We start from the raw sequence: 27,623 nt of genomic DNA on the forward strand, positions 1-27,623 counted from the left end.
GCAAGAGCAGTATGTACTTTTAACCCCCGGGGCTCTCCCTTCAGCCCCCATTCTCAGTGCTAGAATGCTTGGGACTCAGCCCAGGATTTTGAGTATACTGGGTAAATATTCTACCAGTTAAGCTACACCTCTAACCCTCCTCTCACTGGCTGTTAAATAAGGCTGTTAGAACGTGTCCTGGTGACTCCTGGGGCTCATGGGACCGCTATCCCTGCTCCTTCTGTTTCTCGAGCTGCATGATGACACATTTCGTACACACCTCATTTACGTCATCCTAACCGCATAGGTGAGTTTCCGTGACCTAGCGACAGGTTCAGATTTTCAGCCATTCCTTATACACCATCTAGTGGCCGTGGTGCAGCATGTGAGAGCGGTCAGCTGGCATGGACAGGTCCTCCGTGGACAAGATAGGCTTGCCCTGTACCCCATTCACCACGAATACAGCCTACAACAGCCTCCTTTCCCTGAGATACTATGCACCCCCCCCCCTGTGCCCCTCTGTGGTTCATGCCATGTGCTAACACCCTTCTACACACACACACACACACACACACACAATCTCTGCTCCTTCTCCCACTGGGCCAGCAGCCCTCTTGGAGAACAGGATTCTTTTTTTTTTTTTTAAGGTATATTTAAAAAAAAAAAAAAAAACCTTCTTTAAAAAATGTACCTTGTATATCTGGGTGTTTTGCCTGCATGTATGTCTGTGCAGCCCTTGCATGCCTAGTGCCTTGCAGAGGCCTGAAAATGTGTCAGAGTTCCTGGGACTACAGCACCAGATGGCTGTGAGCCGCCATGTGGGTGTCGGGAATCGAACCCGAGTCCTCTGGTGGAGTAGTCAGTACTCTTAACAGCTGAGCCATCTCTCCAGCACCCAGGTTCCTGGTGGGCTTTGGGTGTGGTGAGGCTACAGCAGCATCCATGGAATGGCAAGGGAGGGCATTAGGTCCTCCCCTTGGCTTCTGGATCTGATTTAGGATCTCCACGCTCTGTGAAGGGCTTGCAGCTGACCTGCCCCCCCTGTTTCCTGACCCCCAGCCCTGAAGCAAATCTTCAGTTACTGTCCGAACGTTGTGCCCTATAACTCCTGGAACAGCCTCATGCGGCAGATGGGCCTCACAGACAATGAGATTGAAGTGGTCAGAGCTGAAACACCGACCCTACGAGAAGTCTTGTACCAAATGCTGCTGAAGTGGCTCAACCAAACGGGCCGGGATGCCTCCATCAACCATCTGCTGGATGCCTTGGAGGCCGTGGGAGAGAGGTGTGCCCGGCACGAAATTGAAGACCATGCCGTGAAATCTGGAAAGTTCGTTTATCAACAGGCTACAGCAGAGCCAGACATGGTGACACACGCCAGCACTGAGGAGACAGAGCTGGGAGAATCTCTATGAGTTCAAGACCAGCCTGGTGTATATGGTGAACTCAGTACAGCTAGGATTGTGTAGAGAGGGCCTGTCTTAAAAGAACAGGGAGCGGCAATGGGTCTAAAGACCTTCAGTGTCTTTAGAATTAATTTTATTGTATCTTTTTGTATTTATTGTCATATTACTGTATTGTTGTCATACTGGAAGCTGGACCCAGAGCCTTATGAACTCTAGGCCAGCATTCGAACACTCAAATGCATCTCCAGCATCTTGGTTTGCCTTCTGTGCCTGGACAGGGCACAATTGGCAGGGTATGGTAGAACCAGCCTATCTTTCTGGCCCTCCAGAGGTGGAGCCAGGAAGATCAAGAGTTTAAGGTCAGTTGGGCTACATGAAAACCTGTAACATGCATTCTATTGGTAAATTATCATATGCTGTGTAAACGTGTTGAGAGCTGACTATGTAAACAAAGAGGGTACTCCTGTCCCAGGGTCTAACATGTTCATTTCACATGTCTACCAAAACCCCTTGTCCACAGACAAACTGCCCTCTGCCCACCCCCACCTCCCTGTAACAGAGGGAAGCACAAAACAGCCCGAGTATAGAAATTTTAGCTGTCCTTGAGAACAGCTAAAAGGTCACCAGTTTCCAGCCAAGGACACTTCTCTTTGTTGTTAGACTCCAAACCAACCAGACCGCTGCTCAACCACACAGCTGCACAGCTCCCCTGGATCACAGGTTGAGGGTCGGTCTGGAATCTAACTCCCAGGTGAACAGATTTCTCACACAGAGAACGTAAAAAGCACTACCTGTGGCGGCCCATCCCCCACCCCCTTTCCTACCACCTGCTGGGGGAATCAGTGGCTTCCTGGCTCCAAGTGCCTCTGAGACCCCGAAGAAACAACTTCTGTTTCATTCCATGGCCTCGATTCTCCTTAATCTGGGTTCCCAGTCCTCCTTTACATATACCTGCCCTGTCTAGGTGTGGATAACTGGGTCTTTTAAGCTATACCACTTTATATTTCTGTTTGTCTTTGTCTTATGGTTCTGGGTACTGGATGCAGGTCCCAGTTCATGCTTAGCACTTTCTTTGCCACTGGGCTACAACCCCAGTTTATTAATATATAAGTTAATGACTTTATAGGTGTCTGTAAATACTTACATGTTTACAAGTAGGTGTTGCCAGATGAGTCAAGACTTGGGAACTGTATCCACTGTGATGGACATGGCTGGTCCATGACCTGTCATTGGTGATGGGTAATCTTGATTTAGATGGTGAGGGGCTGGGCCAGGGAGATGGCTCAGCAGATAAAGGTGCTTGCCACCAAGCATGATGACCCAAGCTCTATCCCCAGAAACCATATCATGGGAGAGGAGAACTACAAGTTGTCTTCTGGCCTGTGTGTGTGTGATGTGGTATGAGCATTTAATGTAAGTGACTTTGAGTCCTTCCTAGGGTCAAGGGAGGAGGGGACAGAGACTTGCTCCTGATACCTGCATGCTCTCAGGGATGGTATATATGAATGTGAAATACTAGTAACTCATGAATTCTCAGTTCTAGTGAATCAAGCCCTGAGCCACATTGGGGCATAGAAACCCATACTTGAGGACCATGTTCTCTGTAAGCACCTGAGCACTGTACAGTACTGAACACTGAAATGTCAGTTCTTTGGGTTTGGGTTTTGAGTCTGGGTCTTGGCTATGAATCCCAGACTGCCCTCACCCACAATCCTCCCGCCTCAGCCTCCTTCAAACTGGAATTACTTGTGTGCATCACCATAGCCATAAATAATTATAATTAAAATATTGTGATAGGGATTTCTGGAGAGCTGGCACATTTAGATTTTTGTCCTGTGTCGATTCCTATTCTGTTTTTAAAAACTAATTTGTCTTTGAGACAGATTCTAAATATGTATGTAGCCTTAGCTAATCTTGAACTCACTATGCAGATAAGGATGGCCTCCAATTCAGAGATCTGCCCGCATCTGCCTTCCAAGTTCTGGGATTAAATGGGTATGCCACCGCTGGGAGGTGGGTTGGGAGGGGAGGCTGGGGGGGGGCAGGAGGACAGAAAGGGGAATCTTTGATTGGTGTGTAAAATAAATGAAAATTTTTCTTAATTAAAAAAGTAAAGGTAAATAATTGAATTTTTTTTGTAGATGTATGAGTGTTTTGCCTGCATATCTGCGCATGGCATACGTGCCTGGTGCTCTTGTAGGTCAGACAGCGACCTCTGATCACCTTGAACTAGAGTTACAGATAGTTGTGATCCACTATGTGGGTGCTGGGAACCAAGCCCAGGTCTTCTGCAAGAGCAAGTGCTCTAAACCGCTGAGCCATCTCCTTAAGTCCCCAGTCTGTCGGCCCAGCTTCTGGCCAAACCTCCTCCAACACATTCTAGTCACACAGCAGGACAGTGCCTGGAGAGGCTGTTATTCTGGGTATCAGCACTGTGCCTACATGCAGATGTTGGAATTGTCCATCAGGGTTTGCTGGGCTCCGGACCAGCCTCAAAGTAGGTATATGTTTCACCACCACATTTGATGCCCTTTCTTTGACTCCCTTGGAAACATGTTGGTAACATAAAATAAATAAAACAAGGCATGCCATTAGGTACAAAATACTCATGTATTATGAATTCATGACCAAATTAAATATGAAACCTTATATAAAAAGGTGTGGGGTTTTTTGTTGTTGTTGTCGTTGTTCATTTGTTTTTGCCCCCATCTTCTAAGACAATACTGAGTGACATAGTCCAGTCCAGGGGAGCTTGTTCTTCTGTCACTGCCCGCCCCCTGACAGGGGGGCTTTTATGCCAGAGGCTTGCCCCCCACTGGAGTGTCTCCTGCTTCTGTCTCCCTGGAATCCAGAACACCCATGGACTGGGACTGCAATTTGCACCTCCCCTTTCCTGGCTCACTCAGTCCCCCTGGGTGCTTCTACTAGGCTGTAGGGCTCCACCTGGTGCACACTGGCTCTGACAGCTGTGGGGGGTAGGGAGGTGGGTCCCTGAGGGGTGAACTGGCCTGGCTGGGGCATGGTCTTCCTTGGACTTCCACCAACTCCACAAATCTTCACTTTCTCCCACTGGCCTGTCCCTGTTCATCCTCATCACTAGTGAATGCCCAGGCTGCTCGACTGAGAGACCCAATTCCCCTTGCTCATTAGGACTGGACTCTACTTATTACCTGCAGCTCCCAAGAGATGTACCCCTAACTCTGCCCTCAAAGGAAGGTGTGAGAGGCTCTGCCTTTTCCAGGCTTACGGACTCCTCATCTTCACGCTTGAAGCCTTTTAGAGCTCAGCTGCAGGAGAGCACACTAGCCAGCAGAGGGCAGCACACAACACGCTTCCCCAGCCAGCAAGTCTGGAGGACTTGACCAAGAGGCAGCTGCAGTCTTGGTGGGTCCAGGCTCCCAAGTTCAGCACTCTGGGAGACCCGCCTGTTTCTCCTGACAAAGCAAGATCAGAACTCTAGGTCCCGGTACCACACAATTGGAGGGCTGCCTTTGCTTCTGGGTTTGCTTTAATCCCAGACCTAAGCAACCTATCTAGGTCCCGGGGATCAGTCAGTAAGTACTTCCTACTGCCTCGTGGGACTTTACCTCATAAGTCTAAAACATGCTAAAAGGTGGTGAAGTATGGATCACAATTAGGAAATGGAAAGGGTCAACTGAGGCCCAGTGTTTGTTCCATGGGGGCTTCAAGCTATTGTGTTCTTTCTCCAGTCACCCAGATTCCTCTCTGGACTAACATTTCCTTCCTGCCCAGCTCTCCCCTTGATCCTCAACCAGAACCAGGGTGAGCTGTGTGGCCTGTTCTCCAGTGTGTCCTTTCCTGGCATTTAACCCCTGCCAAAAGCCTCCCACCCCACCCACCCCATCCCCGAAAGCACATGCTCAGTGTACATCCTGTGAAGTCGCCCTTGGAAGAGGAGGCTAGCCTTTATCAAGATGGAAAAAAGTCCAAAGCTACTGAAGCCTGGAAGCCAAAACCTCCCCTGCGACCCTGCAACCTATAACCATCATGCCTCGGGCAACAGCATCCTCAGATATGGAGGGGACCAGCCCTCTCCTGAAAGGCATTGGAGTGGCTGGTACTACCGACCCTTCATATCCACATTATAGAGGCCCACTTCGGCTTTGTAAATGTCTTCCCTCCAGGCTCTCTTTTTGGAACTTCATTCTTTCTTGGGGGTGGGGGCGCAGTGCCCAAAGGATAGAGTGGTCTTGGTGGTGATTTTCTTTTGAGTTTGGTTTTCATTTGTTGGGCTACTTTTTGCCTCACCCCATAAAAAAGCAGTGCCACCCAGAGACAGGGGAAGAAGCCTAGAGGAGCATGGGCTTGCTGAGCACAGAACCCACCCTTCCTCCTCCTCCTCCTCCTCCTCCTCCTCCTCCTCCTCCTCCTCCTCCATTCATGTCCACATGTGAGGAGTACGGGAGGGCCGAAGTAGAAGGCTCATTGCCTACAAACCTGAACGCTCATCAAGGCTGCCGCCCACCAGTAGGTCTGGCTGCATTGCCTGCAGCCCTGAAAAGGCGCTAGCAGGATGCAGTGTACTCCATTCCCTGCCCCCCGCCCCCCGCCCCGCCCCAGCAGCCACATGGCAGGGTGCAGAAGCCTTGATATGGGCTCTGCAGACTTCCACCCTGACCTCTCAAGCGGGATCTGAGTAAGCCCACAGGACAATGCTCACAGAATACTTGCAACCCTCAAGTGTGCTGGTGGAAAAAACATGACCAGCTCCTGGGGAGGGAGCTGCCTCCCCGGCCAAAGCAGAGACCAAAACAGACAAGCCCATGTACAGGGAAGCTTTCTTCCGATGACTCTATTGTCAAGTCCAGAGAGAGAATTATCAAGAGCTCTGAGTTCTTTTCCTGCTCCCCACCTCGGAGCAGATGCTTCCCTGCCCTGCCTGGAATTGTAGGTGGACCCTGTTCTGATCTGCAGGGCCCTGGCTCCTCTTGGCCTGAGCCATATTGGCTGGTGAGAACAGCTCTGCCCTTAGGGCCCTGGTTAGGTGAGTTCCCTCGTCCCCTGTCGGGTGGAGAGGATGATAAAGAAGAGCAGAAGGGATAAGGGCTAATGAGGACAACAGCAGCAGGATCAGAAGAGGGTGGCAGCATCTCAGACCACAGCCGAGGAGGAGGACGGGGACGCCGAGCCCGCTGCTGAGGAGGACGGTGATGAGGGACTGTTCCAGAACAGCCACCGCCGCTTGGGCTGCCTCCGCAGGTGCAAATAGTCCTCTTTCTCGCGTTCTTTCCGCGCGCGCTGATAGTGGTCCTCTTCTTTCAGGTACCAGACTGGTGGCCACCGGTGCTTCTCGAAGTACTCCTGGTTTTCTGGAGCACAACGCAAAGGGCGCTGAGTTAGGAGGTAGCCCCAGGTCAGCACTGAGCCCAGTCCTGCCCATGGTCCAGGTTAGCTCCTGCTACCGGAGCTGCTGGGCCTGGCTCAGAGACTCACCTGGGGACATGGCCTTCATGTCTCGTGGGAACTTGCGGCACACGTTGTTGTAGTTGGTGCAGATGTGGTGGAGACACCAGTCGGCCAACTGATAGGCACAGTGGAACTGTGAATGGTACAGAAACGCATCCCGGTTGGAGCAGGGACTCCACATAGAGGCCTATGGAGCAGCCTGCACTGGGCAGTGCCCGCACATGCTCTGCAGTCATAAAGGGCCCACCCTCATAAGGGTGAACATAACCCAGAACTGAGGAAGACAATGCTTGATATGGGCTCCTGGGCCCTATTACCAACCCCACAAATGCCTCCGGCATCCGTGCTACTGATATCCATGCTCCACATGCCCTTCCTCTGGCATCTGTCCTTCTCAGCTCTTACCCCGCCCAGTTCCCCCCTCCTCCCATCTGCAGACAAGAGAGTCTGCCCTAAGAAATGGGCAATCAAGTTTAGAAAACCTGGCACCAGCCACACTCAAAGACCAAATCCCCGGCACTATAACTCCTTTGTTTGGCAATAAGGCGGCAGGCAGTTAACTATGGAGGAGGCATCCTCAGTACCCCCTAGATGACCCCAGCCCTATTCTGGGGTCCCCTCTGATGTCCTGTGGTGTCAGCCCCTCTGTCTTTGCAAAAGTTCTCTAGTTGCTTCCTGGTATATAAGATGATATAAACTCTACCCAGCTGGCCAGCCAAGGCTGTCCACTATCCCAACCATCACCTCCCAGAACCCTACCCTCTGCCTATGGGCCTTGTCAAGCTCTTCCCCTGCCCGTGATACCTGTGCCAATTCCAGGAACACAAGGACGTCCCCATCGATGTCCACCATCATCTGGGTTGCCTCCATCAGCCCGGTCACTGTGTACTGCTCTGTGACACACACATACAGCCAACCATGAGCTGAAGAAACATGGCAAGGGACCCGCACTGCTTATGTACCGCCACATCGGGGCATTGTTGCAGGGAGGGGTTCAAACTGATCAGGACTTCCCAACGGGCCAGAAAGTCCAAGGGAGACTAAGTTTGTGCCTATTGGAGAGAAACAGGCAGGAGGGTATGACCTCGGTGGGGGAGGGATAGGAAATGAAAAGGATGCCAAGCTTACTAGGCGGTCTCTTTCAAACAACACGTGTCCCACTATATAATCTGTTATGACAGAGCGTCACAGTATTAGCCACTGATGACGAGGGCCTGAAGCCTCCTGTTTGCTGAAAATGAAAACAGCCTAAGAACTCTGATCTAGAACTGTGGGTTAAACCTAGTTATTTACAGCGTTTTAAACTTTATTAACAAATGGTGCATGCCTCTTCCAGTTTACATTAAAACATTTATACGGGGGAAGTAAACTCCCTTGGTCCTGAATTTAATTCAAAGTATCAGAATAAACCCATGAGGTATTTTGCCCTTAAAAGATGAGTACTTTTATCCAGCTCCTCCCACAGGAAAGACCCGGAAGCAGGAAGTATCACAAGACCAGTGAGCATTTCCATTGTCAAATATAAGAAACCAGGACTTCCAGCATGTACGGGGGCCCAGGTCATCACCACAGAGAAACCAGGGTGTTTTGGAGAAATGGCTGATCCCAGGTCTGAGACATAAAGGTACAGACAGGGTGGAGGAGCTAGGACATCTCTTCATTCCAGCAAGGGCTCCTGAGCAGACACGAAGAGACGGCCACTGGTTAAAGGTACAGTATTTGAACTTCAATAAGAATGAATGTGTCAGTACACGTCTACAATCCTAGCACTGGAGGATGAGGCAAGAGGCCAGGAGTTCAAAGCCAGCTTAAGCTACATAGCAAGTTCAAGGCCAGTCTGGGCTTTATAACACCCTGTCTTAAAAACAACAAATAAAAGAATAAATACATTTAAATGAAACCAATCAAATTTGTTCATGATAATACTTTAAAATACACAGACACAGCCGGGTGTCGATGGTGCATGCCTTTAATCCCAGCACTTGGGAAGCAGAGCCAGGTGGATCTCTGTGAGTTTGAGGCCAGCCTGGTCTACAGAGTGAGATCCAGGACAGGCACCGAAGTTACAGAGAAACCCTGTCTTGAAAAACCACACACACACACACACACACACACACACACAAATTGGTCACCCTGAAGGGTGGGAGGAAAGAGCTAGATCTCAAAAACTTATACATCAAAGGAAAGGACAAAGTATTACTGTCTTTCTTACATAAACTCGATTACTGGGTAGCCAAAGTGTGGGTGTGCCTCACTTGGGAGAAGAAAGAATGGCTGAGTTGGGATAGTGTCTTTTTGCAGCAGCCAATTAGTTGATAGATCTAGGCAGTGATACTCAATAGCTGCTAAAACCACACACACACACACACACACACACACACAAAGAAAACCAGGCAAACTTCATTTCTTGATGAAGAGAAATAACCTATTAGGCAGTTGTTTTTTGTTTTTTTTTAAGTGCACCAGGATCTAGATCCTAAATTGAATAGCCAGTTTACAAGAAATAGGCTGGGGAGAGAATTACATTAGCTACACCATGAACATGGAATTGTGGGACTGGGGTGATAGCTCAGTTGGTAGAGGACTGGTCTACCATGCATGAAGTCCCGGGTTCCATCCCAGCACCACAGAAACAAGGTGTGGGAGCGCACAACTATAATCTCAGCATTGATGAGGTGGAGGCAGGAGGATCAGAGTATGAAGCAAGTCTAGCCTACAGACCCTTCTCAAAATAAAAAAAAAAAAAAAAAAAGGAATGCCATCAGTAAAAATCTAGACCACAGGAAACTACAAGACCCAAAGACCAGAACTGGGCTTGTGAGATGGTTCAAGAGGTCAAGGCACTTGCTGCCAAACCTGCTCACTTGAGTTTGATCCCCCAAAGCACACAGGAGGAAGGAAAGAACCAACTCCCGAAAGCTGTCCTCAGAGCACCATACATACACACAATGGATAAATAAATAAACAAACAAACAAATAAAAAAATGTATTTTTAAAAGGCCAGAGTTGGAGTGGACTGGCTGCTTCTTGTCAGCTTGACACACACTAGAGCCAACCTGGGAAGAGGGATGTAGCAGGCTGTCTTCTAGGGCGCCAACCAGTCCCCAAATCATGACACGGAGTCTTAATATTAGTTATGAATGCCCAGCCTTAGCTTATGCTTGCCTCACCAGCTCTTATAACTTAATTAACCTGTTTCTCTTCATCTACATTTTGTCTCAGGGCTTTTTACCTTTCTTTCTGTATGTCCTACTCCATGTCTAGCTGGCTAGCAGCTGCCTGCCTCCTGGCATCCCCCCATCTTTCTCCCTTCTCTTCTCCCTCTTCTCCTGAGCTTAGATTCCTCCTATTTATTCTCTCTGCCCACCAGCCTCGCCTATCCCTCTACCGCCCAGCTATTGGCCCTTCAGCTTTTTATTAGACCAATCAGGTGCCCTAGGCAGGCAAGGCAAACAGCAACACATCTTTACATAATTAAACAAATGCAGCATAAACAAATGTAACACACCTTTGCATAGTTAAAATAATATTCCACAATAAGGGAACCTCAATCCAGGATTTGCCTCCATGAGATTGGCCTGTGGGCATGTTGGTAGAGGCGTTTTCTCCACTGCTGATTGACGAGGGAGGGCCTAGTCCACTATGGGCATAACCAACCCTTGTAAGGTGGTCCTGGTTATATACGAAATCAAGCTGAGTGAGCCACGAAAAGCAAGCCAATAAACAGGATTCCTCCACGGCCTCTGCTTCAGCTCCTGCCCTGGCTTCCCTGGATGATGGACTGTAACTTGTAAGCTAAATAAAGACTTTCATCCCCCAAGTTGTTTTTGGTCATTTGTTTGTTTGTTTGTTTGTTTCCTTTTTAATCACAGCAGCAGACAGCAAGCTATGACAGTTTGTTTTTCAACAAATAACTTTAGGAAGATTTTTTTTTTTTTTTTTTAATGAACAGGTACTCACTGATTCAATGAAATTCAAAAGGATGACACAAAAAATGAAACCAAGCCAGGCATGGTGATGCACCCCTTTAATCCCAGCTTTCAGGAGGCAGAGGCAGGCAGATCTTTGTGAGTTCAAGGTCAGCCTGGTGTACGAAGCAAATTCCAGGACAGTCAGAGCTGTTACACAGAGAAACCCTGTCTCAAAAAATCAAATCAAAACAAAAAGAAACCAAGCTGTAACATTTAAAGGAAGCATCCTTGGATGATAAAACTCTAGATTGTAAGGAAGGGAGTCTGTAAAAATTTCTCTCAGAGTAGTGGGCCGTGTGGTTTCCTCGAGGGAGAAGAGGGGGATGGTAATGGGGGTGAGAGGTGGGAACTTCTGGTGTGGCCAGGGAGGCTCAAAACTCCTGACATCCATCAAGATTAGAAAAGGATTTTGCTATATAATTCATTAAATGGAGCATACATTCATTTATTTGTGTTGTATTTAACAACAAACAAGTTTAAGTATGAAGGGATACCTTCAGAACATGTAAATGGCTTTACATTCACCAACTGTCTGAAACTCAGCATCTCCCACAGATCCTTAACAAGGTGCATAGTCATGTTTTAAGTGCCCGTTTTCTGACGTTCACAGATCATTTCTGGGTAAAGTAATTAGATGTTACTTTCTGCAAGGCCTTCCACAAGGCAGGGCAGTCTGACATTTTAAACGGCAGCCATGTGAAAATTACCTATGTGGGCCTAACCAAGGGTGCTTCTCCAACTTGCTTCCAATTTCTGCCCTAATGAAAAGAATCATAGAAAAATACCTTTACGGGTTTAGTTTTTCCCCCCGAGGTAATTTCTTTAGAGATAGTCTTTTGAAAATAGAATTGCTCCATGTCAGAATTTGAAATGTTATGGCCTCTGGAAAGATCTCACCATTTTCCATGGGCAACAAAGGTTGCTATAACTATAATTCAGAGATGCAGCTCTTACTCCCTCCCTAAAAGTCCCTCTTACCCCTAGTTTGGACCACTGGACTCCCCCTACAGGCCTGGCTCTTAATATTCTGTCCTGATCAATCATTTCTGCCTTCTTCCTGTGACTGACATGTCCCCTCTGATTCCTGTCTCATCACAGACCTGCTGTCTCCCCGGTGTCTGCCCCCGATCTTTAACTGCCCAGGGTTCCAGCTTTGACACTGGCCCTTGCCTGTCTAAGTTCTAAGGCTCCCCTCCCTCTCTGTCCTCTCCTGGCCTGTCTTGACCTCAACACTAACACCAGTATCCAAGTCCACAGCACACAAACACCAGCCCCAACGTCCACAGAAGCTGTCTGCCTGGCCTGCCTGGGTCTCCATCTTCCAGCCCCAACGTCCACAGAAGCTGTCTGCCTGGCCTGCCTGGGTCTCCATCTTTGGATCCCCTTCACACGGAGGGCCCTGGCTGCCTCCTGCTGCATCTCTCAATTGCTCACATCTTCCTTTGCCTTGAGGGCTTCTGGGATTGGCTCGTCTTAAAAGCTGAGCTATGGCTCTCATAATCTCTCCTCTCTCCCTCTCTGCCACCCCCTACCCCATGTGTGTGTGTGTGTGTGTGTGTGTGTGTGTGTGTGTGTGTGTGTGTGATAATAGGAACTACTAAACCCAGGGCCTTTCACAAGAAGGCAGGTGCCACCACGGAGCTACATCTCCATCACTCCCCACTTTCTTTGAGACAAGGTTTGCTAAACTGCCCAGAGTAATTAAACTTCTTCTGTAGCTCGGGTGAAACTTGAACTTAGGCTCCTTCTGCCTCTGCTTCCTGTTAGCTCTGATTACAGCCCACAGTACCAGGCCCAGCTTACACAATCCTCACAAGGAATGATGAGGGGTTAGTCAATGTTTGCTTTACGTTTCTGGAAGAAGGAAGACAAGGTGAAGTCAAAGAAGAAGGAGAGGAAGAAGAAAAGAGCAGGAAGCTGACCAGAAGAAACATACAGCAGAAGCAGAAATACGTTCTAGTCCTTTTGACTTCTTGACCTTGCCCGAGTGAAGGTCAAAGTGTCGTCGCCTATAAAGACCATTTTGTGATGTCAAGAGACCTCTAAGGTGACCCCACCAAGACCAACACACACTGCACATCTATGTCCTCAGGAAAAATCTACACACATCGGCAGACTGATTTTTTTTTTTTTTAATGACCATTTGTGTTTTGCCTCCATCTATGTCTGTGTGAGGGAGTTGGATCCCCTGGAACAGGAGTTATAGACACTTGTGAGCTGCCATGTGGGAGCTGGGAATCGAACCCGGGTCCTCCTGAAAGAGCCACCAGTGCTCTTAACCACTGAGCCATCTCGCCAGCCCCCAGCAGACTGAATTCTAAGAGCATTTCTCCCCTTGGCATCCCAGTCTGTCCCCGGGAGGAGAGAGGTAACAAAAGATACATAATCACTCCCTGGGGTCTCCATGACCTTGCCCCAGGGAGGTCCCTGTACACTGCAGTTAGTTAAGTTACCTGTGAGGGCCACCAAGTGCGGCAGGCAGAGGCGGTTGGCTAGGACGATGAGCTTCATATCATCCAGGTCCGGGCTGGAGGTGAACATGCCCGTGTAGAGGTACTCCAGCACAGCCCTCATGCAGCTCTTGCTTGTGTAGGGAAACACCACCTGGGGGTGGGAAGAAGCAGGCAGGTGGCCTGAGGTCTAGGGTGGCCCAGAGCAACTTGGTCCTGGCAGATGAAGACCTAACTTGGTGGGCCGGTCTCCCCCCAGCCAACTAACCTCCTGGGTTGTTCCTGAATCCGCTTAGGGAACCCCCAAGACCTTGGCACCGAGCCTCGGCGACCTGACAGCATCAATGAGTGGGGCTTTCATGTCTTCCAAAGGGACCTAGATTCTTGGCATCTTCCTGACACCACTCTGGCAGGGAGTGTGCTTGAAGGGGGCCATTTGGGTCAGCTGCTCCCCTGAGCCCCTGGTGCCTGAAGGAATAGCTGAAGTGGGCTACAGAATGAGCAAAGGGAACCAGCTGTCTGCTCAGCGCTGCTGCTTTGGGCCTCTGGGACCTCCTCAGAACGGCGGGGAAACAAAAACTGCTTTCTCATCAGATGCGAGTCTCTCTGGACTTGCTGGGAACCGGGTGGCACTTTAAAATGTGTCTGCGGTGCTGAGAAGTGCCCGGGGCACACAGGCCCCTGAGGCTTCAAAGAATCCTGGCCCCGTATCCTGTCTATCCAACTCCTACTCCCACTTGAGAGACCAGTTCAGCTCTTCACCATTCTGCTCGTCTCTCCCTCCGCACTTCCTCTCCAGAAACCTTAGGGAGCTCATATTCTAATTCACCCAGCAGCGTGATCGCGGATTGCTCTTGGTTCAGTTTTTCAGCCAAGGCTCTGGTGAGCATGGTCTAAGAGCTGAGAACTGGGGTAGGGGGCAACAGGGGTACCTGGCAGATGTCAAAGACCATGTCCCTGCTCTCCAAAGAAATTAGGGACCAGCTGGGAAAACCGCATGGGGATACTTTGAATTTTATACATCTGTACAAAGTAGAAAACATGAGCTAGAAGGTAGAGTGACGGGCAGCTGGTCCAGGGGGCAGAGATGATGGAAAACACCAAGAGCTGTGTCTGGGCTGCTCTGCTTGTCTGGGAGGATGGAAAAGAGGAATCAGATTCAGGAGAACATTCCTAAGGGCTCGTCACCAAGCCCCTTCCAACTCTAGCCTGAGTTGGTACCCGAGAGGGTGGCAAATGAGGAGGAGGAAGATGGGTCAGCTGAGGATGGGCACGGAAAGGGGTCTGTATTCGTTATGTGCTTTTAGATTCTGTATTTGGTGCTCTGATACCTCGAGCCTGGCTGGTCCTTTCCAGCCTCGCCAGCCAGCTCCTAGAGCTAGCAAAGGAGCTGCCTGCAAATGGGCTCCCTCTACCACACTCACACCTCAGTCTACCATCTCCTGCCACAGTCACCCCAGAGCTGGGTATCAGACAACCAGGATCCCTCCACCTCCACCTCCTGGCTGACTCTTGATCCTCCCTGTGTGGCCCCACAGGGTGCATTTCCCCTCCTTGGGGTCTACAGCAAACCCCTTTTCAATGGCATTATCTCAAATGACATTCTCTCTAACAGGTCTCCCCATAGCTCAACAAAAACAAAAACCTTCTTGGCAGACACTGCTGCCTTCACCTTGGAACACAGGCTTTTCTAGTGGTTCTGTGTGTCTCAGGGGAGCAACAGAATGTAATTAAGGAGCCAAGGAATTGTCAATCCTGAGTTCTAGACCTACCCTCTTTTTTCCTAGTTGCATACCTTTGTGCAAGTTGCATAACTTCTCAGGACATCCCTTTCCTGCATATAACAGGTTCGGCTTGCTAGGTATGTCTGGATAAATTAAATGAGATGTATACAGAAGAGCTTTCCAAACTACTAAGATCCTGTAATTCCCTCCCCTGAGATAGTGAAGAATTCTTGGCTATTCGCAGCATCTCATAAACTTGTTTTGAGTCCATCACTGTGCTTAGAACATGACCAGTGCTGAGGAAAGTACCATTAACTGATGCTGTCTCAAATTCAAAGATGTAAATATCTCTCCCGTCCTCTCCCTTCCCATCTCCAGCCTCACCTCCCTGGTAGAACTCTCCACAAATGGCCCCCCAAACATGGCAGCCATCCAGTCACAGCTGGAAATCAGTAGGGGTTTATGGGCGCTGATGGTCCCATCATCCAAGATGAAGGTCACATCTGTCCAGGAGGAGAAGAGGCATCATTGTAAAGACACAGCAGATATGCTGGAGAATCAGCCCCAAGGGCAGTCACTGGGTCCTGACCACCCACCTGACTTCTGGAGCCACGTGATATGAGTAACAGGATGTAGACAGCCAAGCTATTGGCCTGAGCGAGAGGACAACCCCATTTCCAGGGCATTGGGAGCTGAAGCCAACTCCCAATACTATGGGGATGATAACCCAGGCCCCTCAGAAAGTTTCCTAGAGAGAAACCCCTTGTCTTCTAAACATGTCCCATACCTGAGAAGGTGCCCTTTGCCAAGCACTCCTTAACCCGGTTGGTCCGGCGGACATGGAAGGCCTTGGTGATCTCCTGATTCATGAAGGCCTCGTTGTTGAGAATGTTGGCCACCATCATACGTAGATCAAAGACCTCTAACAACTCAGCAATGTGGGCGATATGCATGAGGTCCCGCTCATTTTCACCCAGCTCCCCTGTGTACAGGTACTTGAGAACAGCCCGGAAGGGCCCTGGCTGAATGGAGTTATCCATCTTCACCACTACCATCAGCCGGGATTTGAAGGTCAGAGGATCCTCTGCCATCTCTTCCTGGATACTCACAAAAGCTCGGCTCCAAGAAGAAAGCACACGCCCCCTGCCTGGCAGGTACCCTGTTCCATTACCCCTTAAGATCCCATCACTGGTTGAAGCCCGGAGGCCGGCAGGACCGGAGCCCCCGGCCTCATCCACGCTCTCACACACATCAAAGCTGGCTGCCCGGAGTAGGAAGTCCCGCCCATGGTGGTGATGGTGATGATGGTGGTGTTGCTCAGGGTGGCTCCGGTGGTCCTCTGGGCGGGGGCCCCCTGGCCCTGAGGGGCCCCCCAACTCCTCCTCACTCAGGTCCATGAGGAACAAGTCATAGAATTTGGAGGAGGAGGTGGAGAGGTAGATCTTGTGGGCAAAGATGCGCACGCGCTCCTGCAGCACCAGGATGACATCAGCACAGAGCGGGTCTTCCAGGAGGTGGGCGGGGCACTCCTCACTGCTGGAGGGGGGGTCGGGCACCACGATGATGGGGGGCGGTGGCTTGGGGGGCAGGAAGGGTGCTTGCAGTAGGGGCCGCTGCACATTGCGCAGATGAGATTTCCAGAACTGCAGGTGGCGGCGGGAGATGAGGGCAGCCCGGATGGCATTGTCAAAGACGTCCTTGATACCAAACTGGGCCACCACACTGGTCTCGTAGTAAGGGATCCCCAGCTCCTTGGCCACTTCCCGACCCTTCTCTGGGGGCAGGATCTCATTGGGCTTGATGGGCCTGGGGTGTGGGAGAAGGGAAAACAAACTTGTGTTGGTGGTGGAGGGAGCCTGGCCATTCTTTCTCAGGCATCTGCCCTTTAATCTACTCACAGATGTCCCTTGGTATCTGAAGGGGATCAATTCCAAGATCCTCCTCAGATTTCAAATCTGTGGAAACTCAAGTCCCTCACATAAAACGTCATTGTAGTTACACAGCCTTTGCATATCCCTGCCATTCTTTGAATCTCTTCTAGATTATTTATGCAATGTAAGGGCTATGTTGTAGCTCAGTGTTTCTCAACCTGTGGGTCGCAACCCATTGGGACCCTTCCACAGGAATCGCCTGAGACCATCAGAAAACACAGATATTGACATTATGATTCATAACAGTAGCAAAATTACAGTTATGAAGTAGCAACAAAAATAATTTTATGGTTGGAGGGGTCACCATAACATGAGGAACTGAATTAAGGGGTCGCAGAGTTAGGAAGGTTGAGAACCACTGTTATAGTTGTTATCATGCTTTATTTAGGGAATAATGACGGGGGTGAGGGGAGTCTGGACATTCCCATTCACGTTGGCTGAACCCACAGATGCAGAAGCCATGACATAAGGAGTCAACTATGTTGGCATCACAAAATTATAAGACCCTTTCATACAAATATTCTCACACACATCTTCTCCTCCATGTCATTCTTCACAGAATATTGCACAGGACTGTTCCCACAGTGGTATACAATGAAATAGGAGGATGAATGAGTGAGTAAATAAATGAATGAATGAATGATTAAGCATGCTTGTTAATGACTCTGATGTGAATTTGCTCCAAATGGAAGGAGAGATGTACGGGTTAGTGGGGACTCCTTTAGGGCTGAACAGGGAGTCACAGCGACGCTCTGCCCCCATCCCCCTTCCCTCTCCCTGAGCGCCAGCACCCCTACCTAGCCAAGGGTCTCCTGGCCCTGTTAACGGCTTCCAGGTCAGCGTAGCGCAGGTCCAGCTGGCAGCCCACCAGAATGACAGGAGCTCGGGGGCAGAAATGCTTGATTTCTGGGTACCACATGGTCTTGACATGGTGGAGGGAATTGGGGTTGGCAATGGAGAAACACAGAACCACCACATCAGATCTGGGGGGGGAGGGAGAGAAAAGTTACAGGCAGAGGAAGTCGGCGGGGACTTACCTGCCCCTGAAAAGAGGACAACATGTCAGCCTGCTCCTGGTCCCTCCACTACAGCCTACCCCCGTCTTAGGAACCTACTTCCACCATCTTCCACACAATATAAAATAATCGGGACTATAATTTATGTAGGCATTTTAAAGCACACAGATTCATTTGGCCTCATAGCTGTCTTGTGTGTTAAAAATTTTCATTTTGGGGCCGGGGACATGGGTAAGTGGGTAAAATGATTCCTATGTAAGGACTTAAGTCCAGATCCCCAGGACTCATACATTCACATAGAAAGTCAAGCATGGCTGTAAGCATTTGAATCTCCAGCATGGAGATGGGAGGTGAGGGGGTGAGGCATCCCTAGGACTCTCTAGCCAGCAAGATCAGCCACAACTGTATGCTCTGGATCCAGTAAAAAAAAACCCCGTCTTGCTGGGTGTGGTGGCCTGTGCCTTTAATCCCAGCACTTGGAAGGCAGAAGCAGGTGCATCTCTCTGTGTTCAAGGCCAGCCTGGTCTACAAAGCAAGTTCCAGGACAGCCAAGGCTGCTACATAGAGAAACCCTGTCGGGGGTGGGGGTAGTGGGGGGGGGTCTCAAAATAAAGAAGGTGGAGAACAATTGAAGACATCCTGATGTCCTCCAGCCTCCACAGTCACACACACAGGTGCAAGGCTCCCTCCCCGCCAATTTGCACAAACATGAACATGTATATGTCAATATACATATCTATACATCACACAAAAATTACTATATTTGCCAGGCCTGGTGATATGGGCTGAATATTTGGGAGGCTGAGGCAGAAAACTTCCAGTTCAAGGCTTCCTGGGCAACAGTTAGTTCAAGGACAATTTGGACAACCAAGGAAGACCTTGTCTCAAAACGAAGTTCTTATTTGTTTTGCTTTAAAGGGCTAGAGCATTTGCCTATGATGCGTGAGGCTCTAGGTTCAATGTCCACCATTGAAAGAAAAAGAAAAAAGAAGAAAGAAATGATCACCATCTCACAGTGAGAAAAGTCATCCCAGAACTGCTCAGAGCCAGTAGGTTGTGGAGCTGGGACTCAAACCAGGCCTGGGAGCCCAGGATACCTTCAGCCCCAGGGAATACCCACCGCCATATCTCCTCCACTCTATTCTCACAGTGTCTACTGTATAGAGTTACTCGGGTCCTCAGGACAGAGTGAAAACTCTCCTGCGTGGCTCCCTGCAAGCACCTAAGGCCTTCCCTACCTTCCATAAGCAAATCGCCGGTCTTTGTGGTGGTCTCCAAAGGTGTCCCAGAGGCGCAGGGAGACGCTGACATCATCTACCACATCTCGGGAGCGTTCTAGCACCTGGGCATGGAGGAGACAGGACAATGGTTCTCGGGGGCAGATGCCCGCTCAGCTCTGATGGGGAGAACAGGGCTGTCCACATGGACTCTCCAGAGACTCGATAACAAGGGTAGTCTCCATGCTGAGCAGAAGCGGGAGAGACCTCAAGAGAGCACGCTTATTGCAGGAGGAGAAAATGTTATTACTTCAGGCTTAATTGCACAAGACATGGTACCCAGCCAAAGCTAGATTCCTAGCCATTGGCTTACCCATTTGTGCTGGCTAGTTTTATGTCAACTTGACACAAACTAGCTGTCTGAAAGGAAGGAGCCTCAATTGAGAAAATCCCTCCATAAGATCCAGCGGAAGGGCTCAGCCCATTGTGGGTGGTGCCATCCCTGGGCAGGTGATCCTGGGTTCTAGAAGAAAGCAGGCTGAGTAGGCCCTGAATAACAAGCCAGTAAGCAGCACCCTCCACGGCCTCTCCATCAGCTCCTGCCTCCAGGTTTCTACCCTGGCTTGAGCTCGTGTCCTGACTTCCTTCACTGATGGACTGCAATGTGGAAGTGTAAGCTAAATCGAACCTTTCCTCCCCAACTTGCTTGTGGTCCTGGTGGTTCATCACAGCAGTAGAAACCCTAACCAGGACACCACTGAAAACACAAATGGTCAAAGATACCTCCCTGGGGGTGGGCTTCCTTCAGATCTCTCTCCAGGAGCTCCTTCTACTTCATCCACCTCTGCCCCACCCCTAGGGGGCTCTCATGAGCTCCAGAGACACCAAGTTACAGTTCAAAATACATAGCATGGATCCCCCCCCCCCACACACACACACAACCAAGAGGCCTTGGACTCTTACCTCCTGGCATACTCGATACTGGTCAATGGCCCACACTGTGGGCACATGGGTGGCAAGAAGCTGGTACTGGGTGAGGGTGGCATTGCAGGCCCGGGCACAGATGAGCCTGGTCTTGCCCACGGCGTTGTCGCCCACCACCACGCACTTGATGGTCTCTACGTTTGGCCTTTCATAATCCATGTCAGAATCCATTAATTGGGACCTGAGGGGCAGGAGAGGAGGTATCAGACCAGTTAGGCGTGCTACACCCCTGAGGACCAAGATGAGTGTCAGCAGCCCTCCTCCACTGGGTCTGTGGCCTTGTCAAACATCAGTGCTGATGTGGAGAGAGAGGAGTGAGCAACAGTCAGGGAAGTAGCTTTGCAGGGGCCCCCGGAGACGGGAGTTCATTCAGGCTGAGGAGTACAATGCCACCAGATGGATCGCTTATCTCCCTCTGGTCCCCACCATCCTGCGGCTGGGCTTCTGGATGAAGGCAGTCTGTGAGAGATCCCAAGACAGAATCTGCCTTGCGCCTGGCCCAAGCCCCACTCCCCCAGAGAGAGGGAATCTGCCTGGGTAGCTCCCTCATCCTCTTCTCTCCTGCTCTTCCCTGGGGCAGTAGCAGCAGCAGAACAAACAGCTGAGAGAAGCAGACATGGGGCCAGGTCCCCACCCCTTCCCAGCATGCTCCAATGCAGAGTCACTTTAAAATTTAATGGACATGTCAGGGCTGGGCAGCAGCTCACCCAGCTCTCCCTATGTTCCCCTGGCCCTCTCAGATGGTAAATTTCCAAGACCCAGCCTGCTCACCTCCATCCTCCTACCCTATCCTTTTATGGGCTAGGAGAGGTTTTTTCCGGCAGCCTCCTCGAGGAGGGGCCTTCTATGTACCTGCTGAAGCCACAAGCCTCCCCTCCTTACTCTGGTTCTGTCCAGTTGCCCACGTGTCTGTCTTCTCAGCTGAAGACCTACTTTGAGATAGGGATGGAGGCAGTTGCTCTATGGACGGAGAACGATACACTGTATGGTCCTTGGGCCTTCCCATCCCCGATCTGGGCTTTCTGCAGCATCCCACATCCAGCTCCCAAGAGTAAGGTCTGCCTCCTTCGAACCTCCTACAGAGGAAGAGGCTTAGATCGGAAGACCCTTACTCCTCTGGCTCTCTGAGGAGAAGCTACACAAACTGTCTACGTGGGAAACTGGGTGCTGGAGGAAGTTGCGGGTCAAGCGTAGCCTACATTTCTGCCTCAGTTTCCTTTGGTGATAGGCAGAGAAGTAGTATGTCCATCCCAGAGAGTAACTGATCAGAAGAACAGACAGAAGTCACTTCTGTAGTTAGCGAGTTGTATCCGTGGTTAAAAAGCTGAGGCCCTCAGTTTGAGGAGACTTTGGGGACAGCCTCTCCATTGGTGTCTACCCTTCTAGAAGGGTTAAACAGGATGGGAAGGGGGTAGGGGAAGGGTAGGTGCGCTTAGGGCTATCAGTTTGCCCCTGCTCATTCCCTGTGTACAGCGAGACATCTCGGGGGGCTGGAGCCACCTGGATTAAGCCTTCCCAGGTCCAGGAAGGCTGGGCGCAGAGGAGTCCTGGAGGCTGCCCAGGCACTTTACTGCTGAGCCATCAAGACCAGGGCCAAGCCACCACCACCAGCACCAGCAGCAGCAGCAGCAGCAGCAGCAGCAGCAGCAGCAACAGCAGAGGAGCTCTGTCCCTGGCAGGCTGTAACTAGATGCTAACATGCAGGAATGCAGAACTGAAATACTCAAGTAACATGGCAACTGGGATTTGCACAAGGGGATGCAGCTCAGCAACCTAAGCAAAAAGTGCAGCAAGGACTTTTCAATGAGACTGGATCATCCTCCTCGGAATTTTACGGGATCTGGACCCTTCCACTACAAGGGGTCACCACAGGCTTTGACCCAGTCTCTATGGCAACTATCTGCTCCCTCCTGGTCCTGTCCACCAGGCAACTGTCATAGCCATCAGCTTTCTGCTTCCTCTCCTCTTCTGAACTGAGGGCATAAAATCCTCCTTGACAGTTCCTAGTCTCAAGTTAGATAGCTGAGGGATGTGTGGGCACCAGGAAGAGTCAAGGAGGTGTGGTTTCTGCTTTATGGGGTGGGTAACAAAAAAAGAAAAGAAAAGCAGGGTCTCACCTATGAAGACAGAAACCCAGAGGGCAACAGAACTTCCTCCTGCGCTTTTGACTCACTAGCATGTAGGTCTGGAAGCAAACGGGAGAAGGAGGCACAGAGGAGAGCCTGGAATTCTTGGATCCAGGGGCATGTCCGAGTTAGCTGCTTTGTGACATAACACTCACACAGACCTTGTGATTTTGCTTCCAGAGTTCAGTAGGGGACAGCAAGCCAACAAGTAGGAGAAGTAGTAAACACTGGCCATGAGTTTAGGAAGCAGCCTGTCCAACCTGAACACTCCAGCCCAGCCCAGCCCCTGTCTGGCTGCCCCTCACGCTTCTCTTACACAGCCACCAACTGGCTCTCCCCCCCCCCCTGCTTTTTGTCATCATCATCCCCGTTGAAACAGCAAGCTTCATTGTCCTATCTAGAAAGAGGCAAACCTCTTCACTTTTTGTGGACATCAGTCTCTACCTCCAGAAAATGGGTACGAGGGTGTTGGAAGAAATTTTTTGAGTTTTGGTAAATTCATGCCAAGAGAGCCTGGGTGAAAGGAGGCATTTGTCTTCTTATGTAATATAGTATTATATAATGCTAGATTGCATATCCATATGTGTAATTATATCTCTCTTTAAGATACAGGCTGGCCCAATTAAGCCAGGAGAACTTTTTGTCTAATCAGGCCTATCTTAAATGAAGATCCTGTCCTGGAGACAGCATGCCGATATTAATATAATTTCTGCTCTAGAATATGAGTCCTCTCTGCACTGCTGCTGATACATGACGATACAAACCACTCAGTGAACTTCCCCACGGCCCCTTCCCCTCTGGCACCCTTCAGTGACTCAAGACTTTTGTTCACAATTGTCTCAGCCCATTCCTTCACAGGCTCCTGATCGCCCTCCACCCTGCCCTGGGAATCACAACCTCCTTCACTCCACTCCACTCCCTGACAGTCCCAAGCCACTGGTATTTCCTTCCCCAACTCTTGTCCCCAAATCAACACTCCCCTCTTCACAAACAGCCTTCTGCACAACTGCTTCCCCAGTTCTTTGTACTCTGTCCAGGACAGATCCGAAGGTGCGCTCAGATTACCCACAAACCTCAAGGGCTCCCATTCCCACCCCCGCACCCCTACACACACTCTTTGCAGAGCTCAAAAGCCCCCCTTTCCCTCCCACAGCTGATAGGAGGCTTGTTCATCTGTGGCTGCCCTAGTCTGGTTGTCAAGGAAACGACAATCTCCCTGGGAGCCTGGCTTGTCTCCTAGCAACCAATATCCCACATCCTGCATCTTACAAAAAAAAAAAAAAAACGTGAAAGGCAGGAAAATCGAGAAAATGAAAGTAAAAAATCAAGGAAGATGGATAGAAAGGGAGAATCGGGAAGAGAGGAGCAAATAAAGGCTGGATTCAGAATTAAAGGAGCTCCCACTGGGGAAGCTGACATTGTAATATGGGCGAAGGTGGAGGGGTGGATCCTCCCCACGCAGAAAACGTAAAGCAAGGCCCAAAGGGATCTTGAATGATCACGTTAACAAAAACAGGAGCCTAAATACAGGATAAACCTTTTCAATCCGAGGATACCCGAACATTAACAAACAAAGCTCAACATTCCCCACCAATAGTTTGCCAAAACTCTGCTGGACAGACCACAGTGGAGTTGACTTCAAAGAAACACCGCTACAACCGTCAGCGAACACCCCAATCGTAGTGGCTTAAAAAATAATAATATAATAAAAGAAAGAAAAAAGGTACACCTCCACCACTCTGAACCTCTAATTTTCCCCCTGACAGGCTGCTGCTCTGCACATACAATTTTTTTTTAAATGAAATAAATAGGGAAGGGGGAGGGGCACGCCACGCCAATGCAAGACACATACTTTTCCCTAAAAACACCCAAGAAAGGTTAGTTTCTCTCCCTTCTGAACCGAGCAGCCTCAGCAAGAGCCCAAGGGAAGAGTGGAGCCCGGGGTGAAAGCAGGAGGGGCGCAGGCAGGTGGGGGAGGGCGCTGAATGCTGAGCCAAGGCGAGGCGGCGCGTTTGCAGAGGCTGCTTGCAACCCGGCCATCATAGAAATCAGTCATGTACTTACACCACTACATGTGACGGGGTAATTTCTAGTGTAGGGAACACATCTCTTCCTGCTAAGCACGCTCATTTTAGTGAGATGTCTGGGGGTCACTCCGCGCGTGCAAGTTGGGGCGCCGCCGACGCCGCTGCTCTGTGCTGGAGATCCAGCCTCCTGGGGTCCCGGTTCGGGTGCGATCAGAAACTCTGGCACAGGAGCCCAGGCCGGACCGCGGCGCGTGAGCAGCCTCGCGCGCTGCACTGCAGCCACTGCCTCTTCCGGATCAGCATCTCCGCGCGCCCCGGGCGCCCAATGTCATGGAGGCTCGTGGAGCCGGACTGCGCGCCGCCGCTCGGACCTCCGGCCGCTGGGCCGCGCCGCCGCCCGGCTGCGCTGCGGAGGTTGCAGGCGGCGCGCTGGAGAGCGAGGCGCCGGGCGAGGCCGCCGCACGCGCGCAGTCTTAAGACGCCGAGCGCCGCAGTCCCGGGGACCGCTCACGACCTCCTTTTTTCATTCACAAAAAAAGCAAAGTTGAGGGGGGGTGGGAGGGGGGGGAAAGAGAAAGGGAAAAAAAAAAGGAAAAATATCGCACCCAGAAACGGTTGCTGTGACAGGGACCGCCCACAACGGCGCGCGGTTGGTGGAGAGGGGAGCGAATGGGGATTGGACACCCGGAGGCCACGCCTTGGCCACGCCCCCAAGCCAGGGCACGCCCCGCCGCTCCTCTGCTGCTCTTTGCGCCCCCTCCCTTCTCCCCTGGGAGCCACGAATGGTGGCCAGAAACTGACCTGGCCAGCCTCTAAAACTTGCTGGATTCTCACGACGGTTTTCCCCAGGAGGCTAGGAAGAAACTCCGCCTGGTGCGCCTTGGGAATGCGAGTTAGAGGGCCACGGGAAGATTTTCCTGTTTCTCCCTGAATTCAGCCAAGCCTCCACCAGTGGCACACAACTGCGTTTCTCTCTCCTTGGAAGTTTTTCCGAGTACTCAAGGGCCTTCCTTTCTGTATCACCCCTGCAACTCTGACTTTCGGAGCTTTTATTGAGCTTTTTGTATCGATACCTGTATCACCTTCAGAGGTTCCCATCCCAACCTGTTGTCACAGAGAGTTCACAAGTATCTTCTTAACTTTGCAAAGAATGCCACGGAAATATTATCCAGAGAAACCCTATTGAAGTCTGCTCTTAGATGCTCTTCTGTAATCTACTGTAATTCAAGCCAGATGTGGTGGCTGTAATGCTTGGGAGGGTTAAACTGGATGATTGTCGTGAGTGCAAGACTAGCCTGGGCTACCAAGCAAAACCTTATCTCCAAACACTAAAATAAAAAATGCTTGATTCTAATGTTCATCAGAAGGAAGCTTCCTTGTTCAAGGCTGGTTTTGTTAGGATGGTGTGGACTGTTAGAAATTACAAATATTGTCAATTATCTCTGGACAGTTTTTAAAGCCCAGACTGGCCAGCCTCACATCTCAACTTCCTCTATCACACTTCCAAAACTTGTTCTTTGAGAATATAGATCCATTTTAATATTAGTTTATGCAAAATATGATACGAAAGAGAGATTTACTGCTCCTTCCCAAAGTCAAATAAAAACTGAATTTTTGCCAGGTTCAGTGATACGCATCTGTAATCCCAGCATACAGGGGGGTGAGGCAGGAGGATGGAAAGTTTGAGGTCAACGTGGGCTACACAGGGAGACCCTGCCATAAACAAATAAATATTCAATTTGTATTGTCTGAAACATGCCTCTTGTCTATGAGTGCATGTGATTGAAAGTTTCCTATCAGGATGCTTCTGGTAAGTGTACATTCAGGCTCACTTAACCTTTGGATTGTAGGTAGATACTTTACTGTTGGCAGATGCTCCCCTACTTCCAACATCTACCCAGAGCTGGAGAGAAGGTTGACAGTGACTGGGGGTGCTTCCTTATAGTCCATGTTGAGACTCAATCTTCATAAAACAAGTACTAGTTCAAATACGTGTTTAGGAGAAACTAGACTTTACCCAGGTATGTTCTTCTCTCTGTATTTGGTACAGAGGAGCCTCACTCCATTGTTTATACTCCTAAGAGGGATTGTACTAAAGGAAAACACAGTAGGAAACCTCTCTGGGTTCCTACATCTGGTCAGAGCCTCCCTCCCTCCCTGGGTCTCTCCATCCAGCTCCAAAGAGCCAGCTGGGTGCTGACGCCTGCTGGTATCCCCTTTCCTGTGTCCTGCAGCATGTCACTGGTACAGTGCTGAGTAGACAAACAGGACTTTTCCTTTGCTGGAGGTGTGCTTCTGAGCCTGTACCTCTGCAGCCAATGCCTCTTCTCCTCGGGAGAGAAAATCAGGCTGAGTCATAGAATGGTCCAAGACGCAAGGTTGGGGTCCAGTCTTGAACCAATGTAAATGTCAAACGAAGTTATAAACCTGCTCATTTTCAGTGGAGTGGCAAGGACTCGGCCAGTGGCTAGCTGGAGAGATGGCCTGAATACCACTCCTGCCAGGGTACACAGTCCCAGTCCCTGCTTTCAGCTTTTTTTCCAAACAGGAGTTGTACTGGATAGTTTTATGTCAACTTTACGTAAGCTAAGGTCATCTGAGAGGAGAGAACCACAATTGAGAAAAGGCTTCCATAAAACGGGGCTGTAGGCAAGACTGTAGGATATTTTCTTGATTGGTGATCAAGGGGAGGGCCCAGTCTATCCTGGGGTCTATAAGAAAGCAGGCTGAGCAAGCCATGTGAAGCAAGTAAACAGCACTCTTCCATAGCCTCTGCATCAGCTCCTGCCTCCAGGATCCTGCCTTGTTTGAGTTCCTGTCCTGACTTCCTTCAGTGATGAACGGTGATGTGGAAGTGTAAGCTATATACACCCTTTCCTCCCCAACTCGATTTTGATCATGGAGTTTCATCGCAACAATAGCAACCCTAACTAAGAGAGAAGTCTCCCCATCACCTCACCTTTCCAGCATTCCCAGTCAGAGCCCACTCAGTCCTGTCTTGACATGAAAGTTTTTCTCCAACTTGTACCTCCTCAGAAACAAGTGTACCTCTTCTTCCCAGGCCTCTCCCCCCCACCCCTCCCGTTTGTCAAGCCAGAGTTTCTCTGTGTAGGCATGGCTGTCGGGGAACTCATTTTGTAGACCAAGCTGGCCTCGAACTCAGAGTACTGCCTGTCCCTGCCTCCAGAGTGCTGGGATTAAAGGGCTGAACCACCCACCACTGCCCAACTTTATCTTCGTAACTTTTCAATGACAGATCCCCGAGGCTGGATTTACCCCAACCACAGCCAGCAGCTGCCAATGGCCCACTCTGTCCCCTTCCTACAGAGGCAGCCAGCAGCTGTCACGGCAGGACAGCACTCTCC

The 27,623-nt window shown here is 50.2% G+C and overlaps 2 protein-coding genes across 5 annotated transcripts in view; one reads left to right on the plus strand and one right to left on the minus strand.

Moving 5' to 3' along the window:
* LOC102908997 (tumor necrosis factor receptor superfamily member 10B) overlaps window positions 1-4,042 on the plus strand; it is a 33,986-nt gene extending 29,944 nt beyond the window's left edge. For all 3 annotated transcript variants that reach the window (XM_076545278.1, XM_006986382.4, XM_042285085.2), the window contains exon 8: window positions 1,039-4,042. In XM_076545278.1, the coding sequence (XP_076401393.1) occupies window positions 1,039-1,394 (356 nt within the window). In that variant the 3' untranslated portion in view covers window positions 1,395-4,042. The remainder of the gene's footprint in view (window positions 1-1,038) is intronic.
* Window positions 3,977-24,865, minus strand: Rhobtb2 (Rho related BTB domain containing 2). Of its 2 annotated transcripts, none has more exons than XM_006986372.4 (10): window positions 24,296-24,865; window positions 20,085-20,286; window positions 19,143-19,246; window positions 17,686-17,871; window positions 15,745-16,763; window positions 15,342-15,460; window positions 13,237-13,387; window positions 7,617-7,705; window positions 6,840-6,945; window positions 3,977-6,715 (listed from the first exon to the last, which is right to left on the minus strand). In XM_006986372.4, exons 2-10 carry the CDS (start codon window positions 20,274-20,276, stop codon window positions 6,498-6,500), a joined length of 2,184 nt encoding a protein of 727 aa, XP_006986434.1. In that variant the 5' UTR covers window positions 20,277-20,286; window positions 24,296-24,865; the 3' UTR covers window positions 3,977-6,497. The 2 variants fall into 2 exon arrangements, with proteins under 2 accessions (XP_006986434.1, XP_042141020.2); XM_042285086.2 differs by lacking the exon at window positions 24,296-24,865 and adding an exon at window positions 22,223-23,422.
* Window positions 24,866-27,623: the final 2,758 nt, after the last annotated feature.

The sequence above is a fragment of the Peromyscus maniculatus genome, chromosome 9 (genome assembly GCF_049852395.1).
Source record: "Peromyscus maniculatus bairdii isolate BWxNUB_F1_BW_parent chromosome 9, HU_Pman_BW_mat_3.1, whole genome shotgun sequence".
In the NCBI taxonomy this organism is placed as follows: domain Eukaryota; kingdom Metazoa; phylum Chordata; class Mammalia; order Rodentia; family Cricetidae; genus Peromyscus; species Peromyscus maniculatus.

What these genes read in the sequence shown, in the direction of transcription:
- Rhobtb2 (XM_042285086.2), bottom strand. Translation starts at nt 22,284, where the DNA reads ATGCTAGTGAGTCAAAAGCGCAGGAGGAAGTTCTGTTGCCCTCTGGGT. An exon ending in CTGGGTTTCTGTCTTCATAG is followed by an intron (nt 20,287 to 22,222) that starts GTGAGACCCTGC and finishes CCTGCCCCTCAG; the next exon opens with GTCCCAATTAATGGATTCTG. An exon ending in CATGAAGGCCATGTCCCCAG is followed by an intron (nt 6,716 to 6,839) that starts GTGAGTCTCTGA and finishes GTTGTGCTCCAG; the next exon opens with AAAACCAGGAGTACTTCGAG.